The sequence below is a fragment of the Phalacrocorax carbo genome, chromosome 16 (assembly GCF_963921805.1).
Source record: "Phalacrocorax carbo chromosome 16, bPhaCar2.1, whole genome shotgun sequence".
Lineage (NCBI taxonomy): Eukaryota > Metazoa > Chordata > Aves > Suliformes > Phalacrocoracidae > Phalacrocorax > Phalacrocorax carbo.
This window is the reverse complement of record NC_087528.1, coordinates 521,165-542,640: the sequence shown is the minus strand read 5'-3', so window position 1 is coordinate 542,640 and position 21,476 is coordinate 521,165. Positions and strand designations below refer to the sequence as shown.

General features: G+C 41.7%; 1 protein-coding gene across 6 annotated transcripts in view; it reads right to left on the bottom strand.

Moving 5' to 3' along the window:
* The window catches only part of TNRC6C (trinucleotide repeat containing adaptor 6C), a 112,125-nt gene that overhangs the window by 15,192 nt on the left and 75,457 nt on the right, over positions 1 to 21,476 (bottom strand). For 2 of the 6 annotated variants that reach the window (XM_064467246.1, XM_064467243.1), the window contains exons 6-16: positions 16,866 to 17,075; positions 15,484 to 15,650; positions 14,727 to 14,831; positions 14,198 to 14,278; positions 13,513 to 13,570; positions 13,162 to 13,307; positions 5,449 to 5,598; positions 4,022 to 4,168; positions 3,428 to 3,550; positions 2,039 to 2,122; positions 1,489 to 1,720 (exon numbers count right to left, since the gene is read on the bottom strand). In XM_064467246.1, the coding sequence (XP_064323316.1) occupies positions 1,489 to 1,720; positions 2,039 to 2,122; positions 3,428 to 3,550; positions 4,022 to 4,168; positions 5,449 to 5,598; positions 13,162 to 13,307; positions 13,513 to 13,570; positions 14,198 to 14,278; positions 14,727 to 14,831; positions 15,484 to 15,650; positions 16,866 to 17,075 (1,503 nt within the window). The remainder of the gene's footprint in view (positions 1 to 1,488; positions 1,721 to 2,038; positions 2,123 to 3,427; positions 3,551 to 4,021; positions 4,169 to 5,448; positions 5,599 to 13,161; positions 13,308 to 13,512; positions 13,571 to 14,197; positions 14,279 to 14,726; positions 14,832 to 15,483; positions 15,651 to 16,865; positions 17,076 to 21,476) is intronic. The other 4 variants (XM_064467245.1, XM_064467248.1, XM_064467244.1 and 1 more) reach the window with 3 other exon arrangements.

Here is a 21,476-nt window from a genome sequence, read left to right as displayed (position 1 = left end):
AAAAGAGAAAAAGACGTAGGGGAAATATTTTAAAGCTGTCAGTACGTCCATCTGCAGTCTCTTCACTTGTCTCAGACAAGGCACTCTGGCAGAACGCGCTGGAATGCTACGTTTAAACCAGTGAAGAATTTGCAGCATTCCACTGCCGGGCCAGAATATTCCTAACGTCTCACCAGCACACCCCGCCACGCCTGCCATTTCATATTGCTAGCAACACTTTAAAAATCCCAAACAAAGCAACTAATTAAAAAGTCACAGCAACAGCTGCTATTCATCAGAGCAGGTATCCTACTATTTGGGCACATATTTTGTGTACACAGAATAGAATCACTCAGGCTATACTTAAGGAGTAATTTTGACACGCTTCTGTGACACAAATCTGGGTCCTTTTTGATATATAATCCCGAATGTCAGCAGATCACAGGAAGCTGAGATACAGTAAGAACCACTTAGACGTAGGCCTTTAATTAATAAATTCTTTTGTCTTCTGATGCTCCCTGCTCTAACAGCTCACCATAGCAGTCAAAATTACCTTCTTAACTGCTGCATGGCAGATAAAGCTTGGCAATTCTATTGTACACAGCATAAAGAGAGTCACAAAGAGATTAAATTAATTCCTTTACGTCACAGACCAAGTCTGTAGCATACATCAAACAATCACCGAACACAGGTCTGAGGGGTTGCGCTCTTCACCCTGTCTCAAGGCCAAATTGATTATTTTGACGTCAATCATGTTTGACAGATCTGTCTGACCTACCACAAAAACAACCGGTGAAGAAGACTTCAGAGACTTCCCAGATCATTTATTCCAGTGCTCTGCTTTGCTTAAAGCAAATAAGCGATCCTTAATGCTTAACTAGGTCTCCTTTTATGCAACAAAAATTCATTACCTCTTGCATTAGCCACATGCAAGAAAACTTCTCTGAAGCTATCTTTTACGTTTTTGAAGATTCCTGCATGTCTCGTCTTTTCTTTGACTAAAGTGAGCGGAGGATTTTTCCTTAGCAGTCATGTTTTTGAAACATCTAATCATCTGCACAACAGCCTTTCTGCATTCCTTCACAGGATCTGTATCTTTCTTGAAATACGTTGACCAAAACTGATGCCCTGCCAGTGCCGATTAGAGTGGAAACATGACTTTGCGTGACTTCCCAATAATATTCCTCTTTATCCATATGATGTTTGCGTATTTTTACAACACGTTGCTGTTAATATATATTTACTTCCTAAATAGCATATGTAGATAGTTAATGAAGGAAATCATCTGTTCCGCTGTTTGTAGGCAGAGCACAGGTGAGCAAATACAGCCCACCTGAACAGCTACCAGATAGGCGTGCTGTACCATGGTTTTGTTTAGGCATTATTTAATAGACACATCTTTTGTGTTTCTGTGTTTATTATACCGTAGAGCAAAATATTTAGATGCTGAAATAATGAAATACACTCCTGTCTTTCTCATATGGAACTGCTTTAATGAAGGACACCTACCGAGAGGGTAAGGAGCAAAGGTGTTCGGTGAAGACTGTTGCTCTTTGGTCTGCAGGTCAGGTAGGCCGGGAGCCTGGGGATGGGGTGAAAAGCTATCCATGGCTGATTTGCCTGCAGAGGGGTGCAAAGATAGATGTGGAGGGGGAGGCTGCTGCTTCATAAGCAGGGCCTGGGCCAGCTGGCGCTGGTGCTGCTGGATCTGCTGCTGCATGTTATTGATTGTACGTGCAACCTGCAAGAAAAAGAATCAATAAATGCTCAATTGAACAAAAAAGACACTAGATTTCTTGTGCCTTTCTCTACAGTGAAATAACACAACAGATGTCTTTACAAATAAGAACTGACTGTATTAAGGGTTGAAGAGCTTTCCTCCAATAACTGAATGCTGTGAAATAGCTTTAGTCCTCTAGCACTCTCTCCTTCTCAACACTCAGGCCATGCACTACATTACTGTTCTCAGGGTGCTTTAGCTCCTTCGGTATAAGGTAGCACAACCTCTTTAAGCTACTGAAACCAATAACGGTGAGATTGAACTGGCAGGCAAACCTACTTGCTGCTCCTGTTGTCTCATGGGTCCGGAAACATTACGCTGAGCCTGTAACATCTGCTGCTGGATTTGTAAACGTTGGTATGCCTGCAAGACAGAAGCGAGATGTCGGACAACCTAACACACACACGCAGAGCCGAACAAGCTGGCCTGAACTGCTCCGGTACATAACAGACTAGAAAAGACAGAAACATTGGAGTTTTCAGAAAACAGTCAATGAAGCAAAAGTAACAATCTTGTTATAAATGTATTTTAGAACGCATTTGCTTAAGGCCATTGTTCATTTGTTTGGTAGGTTTTCTTTTAAGCCAAACATGTCAATAAAAAACCTGCTAAGTTTGTGAGCAGTAAGTGGTCTTTACAGATAGGAGCCTGCTTTATTTTTTCCCTGAAAAATTTGTAACACAAGGCAAGAATGAAAATAGAAGTTTATAATATTATACAAATAGGATAAACACCAACAGTTATTTTTGTTTTGGCCATTTGAGTTCTGACAAGACTTTAAACAGTTGCGCTGCTTTATTCCACAAAAATTCCACTACTTTAACGCGGTTAACTGGGTGGTACATTTTCTTCCAAGATGTTTCTCTGAAACACATGAACTTAAAAATCCAAGGGAGCTCTGTACAGCTGGGTACTGTTCAATTATTGCCGTGGCATGAGATCAATGCTGTGCTCCTCAAAACTAGGAAGCGTAATCAGAAATGAATAATAGTATCAAACACTGTTACTAATAAAAGACTTTGACTACCACATTGAGATCAGCCACTAAGCTAGTTTGTCATCCTCAATTTTATGCTTAAGCCTAGCAAATACTGACTTGTTGTTAGTAGTAACTCTTGAAAGTATTCTTAAAATCCAATTATTTCCATACACACATGTATATGTAAAATTTGCAAATATAGCAAAAGTACACAGCTTTTTAAAAAACAGTAGTTCTTATCACACAACGTGTTTAATTAACATTCCATTAATTACAGCAAATTTGCCCTACGCTATTGTTCAGTGAGGCAATTGAAGGAGCTCAGGTGACCAGCACTGCCGAGATTTCTCCCTTGTTACGCTGTGACACAGATCTCCCCGTTGGTCAGTCGGCTGCATATGCCGGCACGTAATACACGTGTCAGTGCTCCTACCAGTACGAAGGCAACTGACTTTTTAGTTCCACAGATCAGCTGTAAAGGATAATTATTCTACAAATGACTATTTATAAAGCTTGAGACAAAACCCATGATTTTGTTTCTTTGAAAAGAAACTCTACCAAAGAAATCAGCATCTGATTGTTTCAAATATCTGTCACGTCCATTTAAAAATTTAGTTAGCCATTCCCTTATTTTATCTTCATGCCTTCAATTCTGATTTAGAGCTTATTTGCCATGTCTTTTAACTTACCAGCTGCAGCTGATAGAGCTGGTTCAACATCGTCATATGCTGAGGATTATTAATTGGCGAGGTTAACTGTGCAGGGCTGAGACCAATGTTTTTTGCTGCAAACTGCAAAAGCTGTGCTTGAACCTACGGAAGAGGAGTGTATTAAACATCGTACATTTAATTTTAACGCTGGCAGCTGTGTTAAGACATCAATAAGAGTCACAAGACATCAGCTGGAAAATATTACTATTACCAGAAGTAGTACCATGAACTATCCAAAAAAATTAACAAGAGGCTCTAATAAAAATGTTAATAACCATGCTCAAACATCCATTTATAGAAAAAGCTGAGGACAAACTCCTGAGCTCTCTAGAAACACTACTTTGTGCAAAAAGAAACACAAGAACGTGTCCACACAGGGAACGTACAGAATATCCACGTGAGACCATCTTACCCCCGTAATGTGCTTACTGGCTAGTAAAAAAACCAACAGAGACCATCAGGCAAGAGTAGCTGCAAAGGTTCAGGAGCATGACAGAATGCATATGGAGAGCGGAGCGCATATGGAAGAGTTCCAGGGAAAGGGAAAGCTCACGAGTGGAAGTGTCATCTAACCTGAGGGGATAGAAACTGAGGCACTTGAGCACGAAGACTAGGCTGGGATGAATTAAGAGGTTGCACTGGCGGTTGCTGCGGCTGTTGCATGGTCCTGGCTTGTGCTGCTCCGCTATTGCCAAACATACCCAGATTGCCACTCGGTATCTACAGCAGGACAAGACAGACATTGGCGTTTAAAGACATCGCTCAACGTGTAACCTGAAGGTTACTCATCCGTGCAGCCTTTATCCTCAGCGATTAAGACAGGCACAAAGAACCCAGTACAGACAGACCGTATCGACCATCAGGTTTAGAATCAGGCATGGCAAAGATCGCCACGTACCCAACAACATCCCAAACGTTGAAAATGTCGTTCAGATGCCTGAACAAAAAAGGTAGCTGAAGTTGAAGATTGCTTTTATAAGGATGAGTGACCCCAGAGGGTCACAAGACGAACAATGACAGGTACCTGCCAAAAAGGTCTATGTTTGTGTAGCAAGGGACAGGAGGATGGAGCCGCTGAACTCACAGCATCCCAATCCTTAAATTATCGAGGCAGTATTTATACTTAGTCACTTTATAAAGCTACTGATAATGGACATGCTATTAGTGCAGACTCCGCTTCTGAAAGATATGCTTAATGGGCTGTAAGTGCTGGACAAGTGCTGCCTTTAGAAAACCAACTTGGAAAGAAAATACATAATAAAAGCCACCATAGAATGATACATAGAGTTTTTCTGTGCTGTTATTTCTTATCTTTGCTGGCACTTCAATTTATATGGCAAAAATAGCCTTTTCATAATCAACAGTAGTTTATGACCTCTCAGCCTCGTGGTGTTTATGAATCTTCCCCTCCGCCTCCTTTCCCTTTCATTCCTTTTCTTTCCCTTTCAGCATGTTCTACCCAGGGGCCAAAACATCCCTCCTGGCACCATGCTCTGTTTGACCAGAGGTGCTAGAAGCACAGTTTCTTCCTCACCACCTGTCAAAGCTATGAGCTGTCTTGACACTTACAGCAGGAACAAAAAAGCCCCCGTCACTTCTCACCCATCTCATCACTGAATAATTATGCCATCCAGGAAAGACGAATTAGAGCCGTGTCTCTGCCTCAGAGTCTGTGACAATTAGCAACGCCTCAAAAAAAGAAACCTCACATCAGTCAAGGCAGAGCTACACCAGGGTTCAGAGGTATAAATCCATGATGCTACAGTCTCTGCTCAACGGATGCGTGTAATTAGCAGGCTAATTACAACTAAGCAGTTGTTCTATGTCCTATAACGTGAAACGCTTACGCAGCGGGTAGTTTCTCCACTGATATTTCACGTGAACAATGATGTTGCACGCACTCTCAGTTTAAAGCACCGTTCCCCCGGGAAAGTGACAGGCACTAGCAGTGAGTCCAGGAGAGCTGAAAATCAACTTCGGATCTCCCCCAACAGCCTTACCTGTCTAGAAGAATTCAAGTTTTGCATGCCCAGCCCTGAGGCAATCCCGCCCAGGGTCTGATTAGGGAGTGCACTGTTTGAAAGGGGGAGCTTCAGGCTTGGTGAAGGCAAAAATGGTGAAGTAGTGGGCTCTTCCACTAGGCCGCCATCCTGATTGGAGAAAGAAAGGGTGAGCTGTGTGCGGTGCCCAGGAGCAGACAGCGCACAGAACAGTGACCCATGGAAATATAAAAGGGCATGGATGAATAAAAAAATATTTAAAAAAAAAAAAGCATGAATAACAGGGAATGAGAAGTATGGAGTGAAGGGAGAAGAAAGAGAGAAACAGGATTAAGGTACTAATTTCCTTTACTTTGTTGCACTTAATCCACAAATACACAATCACCCTCAGCCACCTCTCCAGGAGGAATTCTAGCAACCGATCACAGAGCTATCATGCGGCCGTCTCCTCCTGCCCCTTCAGATTTTCTCCTCTCTTCCCTACCAGATGGAAAAGTGGAAAGGGAAGTCTTGTTCATTTGTTAAACTCTCAGCAGCGGAGCACAGACGTATGACACACCGCTTTTGCTAACCCAGAGCTTGGGAGAGGCCAGATCAGCTCATTTGACACCAGTGTGTATTTGGTTCCACATCATAGCTCTGCTCTTAAAAAAGCATTTTTGCATTAATCCCCTTTCCTGAGACACATGAGCTTCTTTTAATATTCACATAGCGCTGAGTTATTATTACCCACTATGACACACTACACTCTAATGCACCCAATGAACACAAAAAATACTTAAAACCAATAATGATAATGTTGTCTGTATAGCCTTCCTAGGAAATCGATTAAGCAAGACATAAGGAGCGCCCCCGATAACCGGGCTCTAAGGAGCCACGGCTGAACATGGATACAATGCACAGAAGGCAGCCGCGGGGCGGGGGTCAAACGGCAAGCCAGAACATAAAATAAACCATATAATCCCCAATCAAGCAGGTAGATATCTAGCTAGTATTACAGTGGGGTACCGAGGTCTATCTCAAGGTGGGCTTTGATGTCTGGGAAGCCTGCGGCAAGCATGATCAGGTAACACTGTGTACAAAGTAGGGCTCCGAAAACAGGCAGAGTGGAAAATCTTTAATTTGCAATGTGCTGGACTGGTGTTTTTCAGGCAATATATTCATTGCAAAGAAAGGCTTTTAAATAGGTGAGGAGCTAGGTTATTTCAACCAATAAATTCAATGCCCCAGAAGATTATAAAATACTGGTAAACTTCCTTTGTTAAAAAAGCAGCCCAGCCTGCAAACCAGATACCCAAACAAATGACCTAACGCAGCACCAAAAGCACGCTCGGTAAATTTTATGTTCTAAGTTAATCCTGAAAAATGCATTTTCAACAGCTCTCCTTTGATGCAAAGAAAAAGTTTCTTTACTATCAGGCAAAGTGACACTTGACATGCTATCTGACTATCCTGAGGGGGACACTGACATTTTCTAATGATATCCCCAAGGCCTTTCAGCTCAAGATATTTTACATTCTACTGGACATCAGTCACACTCCACAAACAACTGCAGCTTGCATGACAGTAACAGGTTCAAGGATTTCTCCTTAGATCACAGACATATGTTTACAATTCTACCCTTCCCCCTTTAAAGTGAAAATAATTTCAAGCTTCGTGCGTGCTCTCTCCTTCAGACGCCATTGTTTCCTATGTGAACAGACCTATTGACCATGAAAGACCAATGCAATCCCTCCCTGCCCCCAAAATTTATTCAATTCTTGTCTCACTGACATTATTTTTTCTCATTTTGGACGCAGGGACGGTGGAAGACAAGCCACAGTGGAGACTCGGACATCTAATTTCCAGAAGAGGCGGGCTCTTGCTGCAAGGGCACCTTCATTAGTGTTTTCCTTGGCTGAACTGCAGCAGACGCCTTTTGTAGCAAGTTTGTAACTCACTGTTCACATGCACTTTGTTCTATTTTTTAAATTTGAATTTATCATAAGCTGCCAACTGTGCTGCACAAATCTGTGCTCTCTAAGTGGAACTGAAATCAATTCATTTCACATAAAGCATTTTAGTTGGTCAACAGAAGGTACTCCTCAGTCATTCTCAGCCTACGCTAGGTGATACCTTTACCGCTGACAGTGCTTTGTGACCCATTATTTTTCAGGCTCCTTTATGTAATAATTGTTTCCTGAAGAATAGTCTTTGATATCTAATTGTTCCTCTTCAGTGATTTTCTTACAAGTTTATGTTACATTTCCGCCTCAGGCTAATCAATTAAACTAACCCCCTACAACTGAATCATCAAAATCACACTCAACCAGTTCCACGTTTCACTTTTTTGAAGGGCCTTGGCACAACTGTACAATCCCACCAGCGGCAGTGTTTCCTTCCACAGTTATCTAACACGAAGCACCATGCTGGTGCTCAACAATACGTTACTTTTAGGACCGTGCAAAGTCTCTCACAACGGTCTCGTGTACCAAGAATGACAGAACGCAAGCGGCATTACTCAAAGATTTTTTAGCCCTGTGAGATATGGACAACTTAGCAGAGGATTCCAGGATGTTTTGGCAGTCACCTGCCGTCAGCTGCCACTTCATGGATCAAGAGGTCACAACAGACAGAGGCGAGACTGATGACTTTGCCAGAGGTCTTTATACACAGTCAGTTATGGAAGTAGTTAGTAGAAAATACATGTTAGTAACTTCTTAAAACAGAAAAAAGCCTTTTCCAAAAGAGGAAGTTAAAGTAAAAAAATCTCACCTCCAAGTAAGTTCTCTCCAAATCTGACAGGAGTTAGGTACAGGAAAAGAACTTGCAGGAAATGCAATGCTCCAAGAAGTGCTCATCATTGTTGTTTTTAATTTTGAAAACACGGAAATATGAAAGAAGCTTCAAAATTTGAAAGTTCAAAAAAAAAAAAAAAAACCAACAATCACTGGATCATAGGAAGCCAAGATGGAGGAAAGAAGAATTATTTAAAAGTCAACCTTAAAATTCTAGTTATCATCTAATTGCAAGGCCTGCAAAAGTGTTTCTGCATTACGATAAAATATCCCATTCATTATCCCAAAGGCAACTGGGATCAGAATGTGAAGGACGATGCTGAAAAAACCCCAAGACACACTATGTTCAAATTAGAAACAAAGAAGTCCTCTAGTCAGAATATTTTTGGAAGAATATGATTCCAGCCAAGAGGCATCAAGACTTGTGGGCCTGAATTTCTCGATAGTAGAGGAGCTGATCAATGAGTAAGACAGCAGTGAAGGAGAGACAGAATTTGTAAGGGGAGAACTTTACAGTCTCCTCTACGCTCAAGAATTTGGGAGAAAGTTTGGCAGCATCATTAGGTAAAAGGAAGGCAGGACTCTCTGCTGGCAGGATGGGAGAAAGCAAAGAAACCAAAGACAGAGGGGAGCGGGAGGGAAAACAAATCTGCCACGGAACTGACAGAAGCCTTGCAGAAAGCAAGCCTGAGCTAATGCCAAAGCAGGCTCATGTTACTTATCTCCAGAGAGTTGACCTGACTTTTGATCCCATACGTCTAATACCACAGTCCAGAGTTCAACACTCGCAGTCTGATTGTGCTAAAGGGTTAAGTGAAAGCTCTGTATGGTTCAAGATTTTCAATTCCCGGGTGGTCAGCAGAGATCAGCAACCACCACATTTCCTTCCGAGCTCAGAAGAACACTTGCTAGTGCAGTGAGAATACACACCAAACCTGAGTCCCAGTACTCAGGAGTGGCGCCCAAGCCAAATCCCTGCACTTTAAGAAAAGATCTTTTGAAGCACTCTGGGCTTATTTCCAATATTTTTCAGGATGCTTCCAGGAAAATCTTACATGGTTTTCTTACAAACTGGATGGCTCCAGAAGACATCAGGTAACATCTTCAAGCAAACCTGATACCTAAATACAGCATGCTCGCCACCAAGTGTAAGATAACATAGTTGAGATCACATAGCGGGGTACTGCTAGGCTCGAAGCCAATGGATTTCCTCCCTTCTTCTGTGGTGCTACAGGGCAAGACAACATCCTGGAAAAGAATACAATTAACAAAGCAGAGTGCCAATGATTGACTCAATGTGACACAGAATAAAGAGTATCTGCAGCAAGCGTTGAGGAACAAGTGAAAGCAAACATTCAAAGGTGATGTTTAGTTGAACAGACCATTACCAATCCAGAGAGAACAGGGAGTTCAATGGATCCAGAAGCAAATGTCAGGGCTGGAAATTCTCTCTCCTCAAATGCATAAGGTTAAAAAAAAAAAAAGTAATTGCTGGATTTACGTGTCTGAGAAAATGCAGGAGAAAAATCATGGAGAATCAGCTCAGGTGAGGTGAGAGGCTGAGAGAATCAGCTGAGAAAGACTGGTAGCAATGAGCACACAAACCCAGCTTGCAATTTCATGAAGAGGAGCTTTGCATAACTTACTGAAGACTCAGCAAAGCCAAGCAATAGGATAATGACTTGGTAAGACAGTAAGTAAAATAAGGAACGTGGGCTGGAGTGCTTTACGCAGCTGTGTGGAGAGCTTGTTCACTGACCAAGGATGACCTGAGCAGGAAACGAGACAGCTCCAGGCTCATGCCCTGAAATAGTACCTCAAAGGGCAAAAAGGTTTTGGAGAAGAGGAGTGGTGGCTTTAGTAGCATGAGCCGTAAACCTGGAAAGAATCTCTTTGGAAAAAATACCTGTTCTTACAGTAGAAACTACATTTGTTTAATTCACTCAGCAAGTGGCTCAACAGTCTGATAGCTAACAAAGAGTTTGAGATTATTTCCTTTGTTATAGTAAGTCACTGTGACAGATTACACCTAGACGGACAGATTTTACTTGCTGAACTAATATTAATAATTTTAGTACTCCCTTCTTATTAGTTGTGTTTAACATATGCTTCCATAATTATGCATGATGCTGCACACAATGCACCTCTCTGGCAATAATTTTACTGCTTAAGATACTGTTACCTTAGAAAAGGCAAACTGGTATGGATGCATTAATTTTGTGACCTTTATCAGGAGAGAGATCTTTCAGTTAACATATTCATTGAAGTTTACCATAAACAAATAGATTTGCCATAGGTAAGGGTGAACTTTACATGGCAGAAAGAAGAGCCAGGTTGAGCCTCACATCAGAGGAAATACACAATCAGTTTAGTCTGGTTTAGGGAGCAACAACATAATGGACACCACATCATTCCATAAGTAGCAAGCCCAGAAAGAAAACACGTTATTATTCCCCCAAAAGCAGAAAAGCAGTTTTGTCATATGTAATCTTTGGAGGAAACTTCCATGACACTAGATGATGCAGCACTGCGGCAGCATGTGAACTATCACAAAACTTTTGGTATCTAAAGACTCTCTAAAGCAATGCTAATTTTTCCTTAATAATAACCCACAATTAGGTAAGATGCATTTGTGTTTAATCAAATTAAGTTGTTTACAGTTTGCATCATACCAGCACTAAAACGCAAACTGTTCAGACTGTGACGACAGCAGGAACAGTAATACTTGTCATTTAAAGGTCAGTATTTATCAGATGTCCTAGCACAGGACACAGAGTTGGCTGGGCCCAAAGAGTGGTGGTGAACAGGAGTTAAATCCAGCTGGCAGCTGGTCACGAGAGGTATCCCCAGGACTCAGTACTGCGGCCCGATCTGTTTAATAACTTTATTAATGATCTGGATGAGGGGATCGAGGGCACCCTCAGTGAGTTTGCGGGTGACACCAGGTTGGGCGGGAGTGTCGATCTGCTCGAGGGCAGGAAGGCTCTGCAGAGGGACCTGGACAGGCTGCATTGATGGGCTGAGGCCAGCTGTGTGAGGTTTAACAAGGCCAAGGGCCGGGTCCTGCCCTTGGGTCACCCCAACCCCAGGCAGCGCCCCAGGCCTGGGGCAGAGGGGCTGGGAAGTGCCCGGCGGAGAAGGCCCTGGGGGTGCTGGCTGACAGCCGGCTGGGCATGAGCCAGCAGTGCCCGGGTGGCCAAGGAGGCCACCAGCCCCCGGGCTTGTGTCAGCCCTGGTGTGGCCAGCAGGGGCCGGGCAGGGATGGGGCCCCTGTGCTCGGCACTGGGGAGGCCCCACCTCGAGTGCTGGGCTCAGGTTTGGGCCCCTCGGGACAAGAAGGGCCTGGAGGGGCTGGAGCGTGTCCAGAGAAGGGCAGCGGGGCTGGGGCAGGGTCTGGAGCACAAGTGTGCTGGGGGGCGGCTGGGGGGGCTGGGGGGGTTTAGCCTGGAGAAGGGGGGGCTGAGGGGAGCCCTTCTCGCTCTCTGCAGCTGCCTGAAAGGAGGCTGGGGGTGTGTGTGGGGGTGTGTGTGCGTGTGTCAGTCTCTTCTCCCAGGTCACCAGTGACGGGACAAGAGGAAATGGCCTCAAGTTGTGCCAGGGAAGGTTCAGATTGGATATTAGGAAAGATTTTTTCACCAAAAGGGTTGTCAAGCACTGGAACAAGCTGCCAGGAGAAGTAGGGGAGTCACCATCCCTGGAGGTGTTTAAAAGACATGTAGATGTGGTGCCTGGTGACATGGTTCAGTGGTGGGCTTGGCAGTGTTAGGTTAATGGTTGGGCTTGATGATCTTGAAGGTCTTTTCCAACCTAAATGATTCTATGATTCTATAACGCCACGCTAATTTTCTTAGTGCAGCACGTGGGAACCTGTCACAACGCAAACCACAACTTTAGGGACAACGCTACAGTTAAGACTATAAGAAAACTGGGAAGGACTGGGAAGATAATTGTTATTCAGAGTGAGTAAAGTTTTTAATACAGTCTGTGTTAAGATTATATATCATTATTGTCTCACATCCTGTAAAAAGCTTATGTAAAATAAATTGGTTTCAGCACAGTTTGTGAAAACTATTTATTTCTGCATTCAGAAACCACACCCCAGCCCCACATCTTTATGAACATCTGGCATAACCTGTGAAATAAAAGAATGGTGCCAGAGACTGTTCTTTCCTTATTAATAATTTTTAGGGAGATTCTGAGATGATTGGTGGGTCTCTTTGTAGAACTTTGTGTGAGGTGGTAAATCTCATTTCCTACTGAAGATCTGGCTGCACTTTTTGCTACATCCTTTTCGTTAGGCACTTTGAATCCTGGACACTAGGAACTTCTGGAGCCTTCTCCTCAGTCATAAGCAGTGCTGGAAAGTTTGTCATACGTGATCACAGAAAAGGAAGCTCATCGGAGAAGCTATTTATGACTGCGCGTGACTGCTCTTTGACTTAACAAAAATACCTCAGCTCCTCATCCTTATTTAAGTATCGAACGTTCACTGAAATCTATAAGGAGCTCAAAACTAAAACAGGAATTAGGAGCCTAATTCTTGAAAATTTCGGCCTTGGTCCTGCCTGATCGTTACTTTGGGCAAGGGTTGCTGACTCTCTGGGCTCCTACAGAGTGAAAGGCTTTCTGCGCTCCGTTTCCTTTTTTCCCCTATTTCTAGTTCCATTGCATTACTGATTCCTTGCTACATTCTCATTTCAGGTGTAGCACTGGGGATGACCACTGTTTATTTCTATGTGGGAATGCAATTACTGGTCCTTTCACAAGGACTAAATTCCCCACAATATTAAAAAAAGATAAGAAAAAGAACAAAGCAATGTGGTATTAACTTTCACATTTCTCTCTACCGCTTTCTAAACAGACAGTAGAAATCATCGACATTTCTATATCGTGTACAGTTTTGACCTGTAAATCACATTCATATTTCTGAACTTACCTTGTCAAGGAAGGTGGGGCGGTCCATGGAAGACTCTTTGGAGATTGGTGGTGGGCGGCAGCCAAGGGGTTTGGTGACTATTCCATTATAGTCGGTCACTCCCATTCCACGCTTGTCCATTTCCACCTTCTTTTCCAGCAGAGCACCTTCACAGAAAGGGGAAATGTATTGAAAAAGGTGACGCAGAGAGTGGATTTGCCAACAGCGGTTCAGAGGAGTAGGACTTCTTACATAAGCAAAAGCAAGAAAATAAATATTATCAAATAGATCTGGATAAGATCAAACTCTCAGAATCATGAATGGTTCCTGTGTTGCTTTAAGGGAAAGAAAAATTATTACACAGATACTTACTCATGGCCTGATCGAGATTCATATTGTTGCTCTTCAAGGCCTCTTCCGCTGGCTCTCTCTGTCAAAAAAACGGACTATGTTAAGTAATCATGCTTATAGGATTTCAAAGCAAACTGAGAAAACAGAGCTATCTTGAACACTTGTTTTAATATTTATTCAGCAGCACAAATAATGTCTGCACGTATTTTTTTTTCTGCTTTTACCAATTCCCACAACAATTCAGTTAGTTTCAGTTTGTCAAGTAAGTACCAGTTCTACAAGGTCAAATCATACTGCTCTACTTAAATTTCTTCCTGTTTTCTATGGACAACTTAAATATCACTATGATATGCCTCTCTGAAAAAAACCAGCTATACTCCAGTCTCAGTTGTATCAGAAAAGGGGAACGTGAGTGAAATTATTACTGAAGTTCAGAGTAACACCTGTTGTTATAAAACTCAACTTCAAATGATCTAGAAATGTCATCACACCAAGTACAGCACCAAGTAATCTCAGAGAGCACCCTACTAATTTATGGTAGATTTCTGAAATTAGAGAAAACATCTAAATGCAGGTAACACAATTCCTTCCCGGCCTCAAGCAGAGACTGAAGTTCTTTTTGTAGCTACAGCCTGAAACATCGAATGTCAGAACTACAAGGTACAAAAGCTAAGCCACCAGCATGCTGGCTATGAACACTACTCACAGGGAAGCCCATGTCTGTGAGCTGTTTTATCAGACGGTTCATGATCCAGGCCTCATCTTGCTTGCTAGATGTCTTCATACCCTTAGTAAATAAACGGGAGATTCCATTAATGGTCCACTTCCCATATTCATACTAGTGAGATGTACATAAAATATGTGGTAAGTTTTTCGTATTAATAGTACATGCTACTGAAAGATATATTAGTACATTAATTTAGAAAGTACTGAAGAACCCTCCGAACAACGTAACTACGATTCTCTTCCCCCACAAAGCGTACAAATTTTATCTCAGCTGAACAGGTGTTCAGTGTACGATTTAGTATTTGATTTGCCGACCACTGAATTAAAGCCACCTTTGAATTTACATATTTCATTTTAATCCTTGGCAGAAAAACATAATGAAATCAAAAATTCAGAAATAGTACAACACTTCCTGAAAAACATTCCCAAAAACGAGTTTGCAACCTTGAAGTTAAGAATGTTACTCAGTGTATTTTCTTAAAAACAAACAAGAGCGTCTAGATAAACACCTTTAAAAGATCTCTGTGCAGCTTTTCTATCACAAAATCCTTAAGAAGTCTCTTCCTTTCAGTTCTCCAGAAAGTACCAAGGGACAAGCGTGGATTTGTTTTGGGCTGCGGACAGTACAAGAAACAACCATACTTGATCAAATCACTGGCCTAACTGTTGGCTAATGGAATAACAAACAAACTGGCTAAATGCATTCCCAATTCCTTAAAGTTACAGCCTGGCCTTGTCCTGAAATAAAGACTGCGCAATGGAAAACTTCCTAACATAATTGTCTATGTTCTCGGTTGAGCGCGGCATTAATACGAATTTGCTTTGTTCTCATACCAGTACAGACCTTAAAATTATCTATTTGATCCTCACAAATAGGAAATAGGTATTTTTTGCTGAATCACTTCATCACAAACTACTGTTCGCTTTTCTACCACGACAGAAAGCGTACAAAAACCCCCTTAACGCGTTTTCTGTTTCTGTTAATACATTATCATTTCTTCAGAATACATGGAAGCTTATAAAACTTAGAGAAAACAAAAGCAACAACAGCGAAACTCCCGAAGCACCTGACGTCTCCCATTTTCCCTTGGAAACAAGGTAGGCTGTACTTGAACCACTGTAGTGGCAAGCTGTGTTTGTGTTCAGGTGTCAGAGGTCTAATTTAAGAGTTCAGGTGTAACGTAACACAGAATTTGTGACAACTTATTCTAGAAACGTTATACTAATTCCATTCTTTTCTAGGGAGTATCTTTATTTTTGTCTTACCTTTTGAAGTCCTTTCTTCGGGGCATTCCCCCAGGAATTACAGGAGGAGCTGCTCTCTTGTGAAGCAGTATTATTCCACATATCTCCTTCTTCATCTTCCCACTGACTAGTACTGAGATTCACTTCGTCCCCACCACTGCCCCAGCCTTCTTGCATAGATTTTGAAGCTGGAGGGAAAGGAAAGAGGGAGAAGAAATATCAGATTCTATTTCCTTTTATGCCACATCCAGTGTGCTAATATTAAGAGTATTTTTCAAGAGATATAGAAGTTCATCAAGTAGCTTAATTGGCATTAAATGATAAGGACTCCTTTGAAGCTATCGAAAAAGAAAAGTTCTCTAAATATTTTATAGGAGAAAAAGTCCAGCAACAGCAAGCCTTGCTTTTTCCTGAACAAGCAAGATCTGTGGTCACAGTCATTGTGGTCTCCTAGGAACAAGGAGCCAAATGTATGACCACACCCTTGTTAAGTGCCATTTTCTTTCAATGAATCTCACCATTTTAGCCGTCACATTATTCCAACGAATAAAACCAAATTTCAAGGTCACTAATGGTCAGAAGCTCATTCCCATCTCAGAAGACCGGGATCTGAAAGGAGCACGTGGGTGGCAGGGAATGCTTTACACTAAGCTGTGCGGTTGTGTGCCCTTGTTCCATTTTGTTCTGTTTACTCTGTTTAAAGCCGAGATTACTTATTTTAAGATCGATCTCTGTTTACGTTTTCTGGGCCTTCTCTCCCTCTCAGTATAGTATTTTGCAGGAGTGAAGCTTAAGACTACCACAGGCAACACAGGAGTCTAAAGCCCTGTAGCCACCAGAGCATTTACAGATGGAGGATTTTTATCAAATAACGCCAGTTAGGAATCGTGAAGCACTAAATAGCTCAGGATATTCCTGAACCTGTGAAGAGTTTCAATAGCTGAAGGAGATATGCACTCCCTCAGTTTAACCGAGCAGAGAAGACTAGTCATTCCTATGCGTCTCCTACCAAAATCAATCCTATCTTGACTGAGCTCAGTTGATTCTCATCCCAATACGGGTTTCTTTTAGGCAGCGAGGGAGAAGTACTGCTTTACAGCCTTCTGCAATGTTCTAGTTTCCTGCATCTCTGCAATTTATACTACACTCCTATTGAAATACAGAAAAATACTCTAAAGAATACCTTTAAATTTACTGGATCGATGCACTATATTCATAATTTCATATGAATTTCATATCTGGAATATCAGCATTTTGAGACAGCTAATGGGAGCTTTAAGAATGAAATTAAGATTTCAACGTACAGAAAAACAGAAGGAGTGCTGTTTAAACGTGCTGGCAGAAGCAGATACACCTTGCCTTTCCCCCCCAGCCTCTTACGGCAGTGACATTCACGCACGTACCTGGTTTGCACAGTGCTGGGGCAGCAGCTGGAGCATTTGTTCTTCCATATGTCCCTGCCGACTCGGCAGGATTATCTCCCCACCCTGTACCACTGCTAGGGGGCTTCCCCCATGCTGAAGTGCCATTATCAACTGCAGCAGAAGGGGACGACGGCTCTCCCCAAGAAGCTTCGGTCTTTGTGTGGACAGTAGGCATTTCTCCCCAGCCTGCTGAAGCAAGGGGAAGCAGAGAACAACAGTGACGAGAGGAAAGGTTTCTTTTGTCAACAGTTTCAAAGATGGACGTTTTATTTAAGCGTTTTGTCTGGAAAGAGCACGAACCAGTAAGTAGACACAGTTATAATTAAACATATTTTAAAAAATCCCTTTGATTTGGTCTCAGAAAGTCTTTTTCTTCATTGAGTGCTAATGCCAAGATGTCACGACAGGAGTACTTTTCAGGACGGCGAGGAGCAGTCAGGCTGCCACGTGAGTGCCAGACCCGCTCCCAAGGGAGCAGTTGCTTCCAGCGTGACTTCTCAGGGCAGACCGAGCGGGCTCGGGAGCACACGCAGCACTGCGAGCCTTCAGGAGACCAGGACCCACATCTGAGCTGGGCCTTGCTTCACTGAAAGATTTCAAGCTACTTTCAGTTAACCATTTACAAATTTTCAAATCTCTTTTCTCATGCCCTACGAGTAAGATGGTGTGTGTTTGTTACAACTTTCAATGTAGGTTATATATGTCGTTTGCATTCCTTAAAGCTGTTATTAGAGCTCGTGGTTGACTGTGTTCCCTACGTACCCCTTCATCACTGAACCTCTACATTATAATAAATATTATTTTTAAGGAGAACTAGGCAGGACTGCAATTAGAATCTATACTCAAATCATGAGGAACAGCAGGTAGAAACCATTGTTTTCCTACAGAGTATTATTTTAACTCACTGAAAGACGTAAGCTACTATAAAGAAATAGTCTTAGTCTGGCTCAGCTTGAACGTAATGCGCTTAAATCCATATGACACTGATTTTAGCACTGAGGTTGACTGTGCCAGGAACAGCCATACAGCTTCTGAGTCCCAAAGAGCAACACTAACCGACACAGGAGAAGTGTAAATTGAATTTAAAACAACCATTACCTCTTAAAAAAAGGTTTTTTCTTAAGGAGACAAATTTGGATCACAGATGGAGTTCAAGGTACTTTTTAAAAATATGCCAGAGAGGTAGGTAACAGGCAAGAAAACAAAATGTTTGCATATACCGAATTATCAACCTGTTTTTCTACAATTGTCACAAAAAGCACTCCATTACATGACAGCCGAGATCTCAACAAGAATTGCAGAATTCAGTCTGCTTAAAACTTCCACTGTTAAGTAAGCTGCTAATTCAGGAACTTGTTCTCTTTTCCTTGGAGATGAATATTAAGTCTGGGTGTTTTATTTCCATCAACTATTGCCCTGACAGATCTGTAACTTCTGGCAGCTCACGCCATGGAACCAGATCTGGTAAGAAAGAAACCTGGTCTTGCTACTGCCCAAAAAAGGGTGTAATTTCTGATTTCAGCCAATTTTTATAATTTAAGAGCTAGGTGCCTGCTTTGCTGCAGCACTATTCCTTTTTTGCTATCTGTAAAAATACTCTGGAAAGGTTTTAAAGTGCAGAAACGTAACATTTTCTACACAAACTGACACCTAGAGTAGGTAAGATAATGGCAAGGAAGTTGCCACAAAAGAACTTTATTTAAGAGTACCTTGAAATACATTAAACTAACTAATCAACAGCGTTTCATTGAGCAACAAGTCTTTACAGAACTCACTGATTTCAACAGAATTTCTGTTACTAGAAACTGCCAGCAACATCCATTGCCAATAACAACTCAAACACTGGTTAGCAGAGAAGAAAAATCCTTTCAAATAGATGGGCTCCTATCTGTCTGTCCACCACTCCAGTGCTACCGTATCACTTACTTGTTTTAGGCTCTATTTCTTAAAGCAACTGCAGTGCTCTCAGATACTGACAGAAGTACATATGGCGTAAAACATACCCAAAGTAAGTCGACATGTTCAGGAACACATAGCTTAATAAAGCTCCTTCACTACCTGCAAGATTCAGGGTGTTTTAAAACATACTCCTGGAACAACCCAAAATTTCACAGTTTCATTAAACTGGTTTCCATTTGAAACAAAAATACTATGTTCTAAGCTCTATCAAGGTGTCTTACATTTCTGGTTAATTTAAAGTGAGTACAGAGACACATACGCATGTGTAGGAATGAACCTCTACTTAAAGGGACCACTTCCCTGGTGTTGCACCTAAAATACTTATTCAAGCTTTCTGCTTGGATCTTTAAGCCAACTTTATTTAATGAAAGCTTTATTTGAATTTCTGCCTCACTACTCAGGAGGCAACCTTGTCAGACAACTGCATGTATTTAATCATACTGGCATCTGAAAAAGATTAACTGCAGGCAAATGAAACAGAAAACAAGACATCTCTAAAGCACCAAGTAGAATACAAATACAAATAGAGAGCGAGCAGAATAATAGTACTTCTCTGAGTTAACGCAACTTGTACTGGAAACTTAATTCAATTTATGAAATCAACCTGAAAACACAACTCATATTGAAAAGGCAAAGTGTGCTAGGCTGTAGACTGAAAATTCAAAAGAACTGGTCCTTCTGTTGCGCTTTACTATAAATTCAACAACACTGATACATCTGTGGGCTTTTTTCATGTCCACGTTATTTTGAGCTAAGTGTTTTAAATGCACTGAGAGGTAAATAATAGGGGATTACAAATAACGAGGCAGCCAGCCTTTGCTGAGAGAATACTTGCAAGTACATAAAAGCAAAGAAAATGCATCAACTAAAAGTTTTCAAAACTATCTTAACAGATCAAATTAAGTGAAGGAAATAAGTAAATAAAAACTGAATGCTGCTGGAGAAATAACTTGCACGCTGCAAAAACTAACCTGTACGTAAATGCCAGCGTACTTAATTACAAACCCATCTCCCCTCTGTGTTACGCACCTGCTGTCTTAACATTACTATCTCTGCGCTACCTTCTAATGACTCCATATGACTCTGTTTTAGAAACTTAAAAAGGTGAATAAAGTCACATTTTGAATGAACGATGCAAAATTCTACAGGTAAAAGAAGAAATTTACTTTGTATTCTCCAGAGGGCTCTCTTTTTATAAACACTGTTCTTCCTCAATTTTCAAAATAACCCAGTATGCTCCATATTTGGAACAGGCACAGGTGGCATATTAGTTCTAAGTCTGCAGTCCCAACAGCTTGCCTCTGGCGGCGCGACGCTCTCCAGTACTGTCACACCACAATGAAGGCAGCTCGCAAGCAGCGTTACAGTGGGCGAATGAAAGTAAGCAGCTGTTTTAGGTTCCTCTACGCAGCTGTTTGGAGGGAAAACACCTTCACAGTGGTCTCAAAATTGGAGCCTGCCTATAATTTTCAAAAATTCTGCTCAGAGAAAATTTACTGTTTTTTTCAAGAAAAGAAAATGTGTTTAGGCTTTCCTGAGAAAAAACCTTAAAACATGCCTTAGAAAACACCCAGGTCTGTATGAATGTTGTTTTGCAACAGAATGAGCTCCATTAAAGGATTCTCTGGCAAGAAAGGGAGGTTTTAATACAGAAGTTTTTAAACACTGTTAGAACTGCAAGAAACAAAAAGATCGCAGTGAGTAATAAACACGGACACATTGGCAGAGCTTTGTTTCATAGAAATAAAAACATAATTAACATTGGGCCACAGCCAGCAGGAAATCCTCAAGGGAAAGTGAAATGTTAACTAAGCTGTGGCAGGATGCAGTTGTTTTCCCTCAAAATAACCCTACAGCCATTTGGATGGCAGAAATTGTTTTGCCCAGAGTTGTTTGGTCCATGATAAATACCAGAGCGTATGACTACAATACAGGCAAAATGAAATATTAGAACCGTATGTAGATGAAGAAGGAAGAAATTAGGTAGAAAAATGAGACTGTTTACAAAACAGCCCCTAGTTATCTGCTATTAATAGAAAAGAAATAAGCTATAGGGGAGTGTGTGTGTAAAGGGGACAGTTCTATACGTTTTTAAGGGTCTCCTGTAACCCTTAACCTTTCAAGTGTTCATTTTCTGAAAGGTATTCTGGTTCATGCAGTGGAGCTCCATCCCTTTGCATACTGCTGAGCATTAGGGAAGCTCTTACCTGGCTTTCAACCTTGTGCGGAAACAGAAGGCAGGTTTCTCAGTATCACCTGGCTGTCCCCCACAACTTGGCCATTAAGAGGGCTGAGCACCCCAGCCAGGGTGTTTTGAGCATCCTCAAGGAGCTCAAAGCTGATCTGGTTTCAAATCCACTCTGATGAAAGTTCAGAGTAAGGAAAATGCATCACCTGGATCCTCTGTTTCACATACATTACATGCTACGAATGACACGTAAGTTGCTGCTGAGACAATGGCACTGGATTATAAAAGGAACAGAGGGAAGTTCAGAGCTTTCCAAATTTAGTCTTGGTTCGGATTTTTAAAAGTTAAGCTCATTACTCTCTAGGAACCACAAAGACCTTAACTTTCAACCTAAAATCTCCATAGGGAAGCCTACATTATCTTTTGTTGTTTCTCAGCTGGAA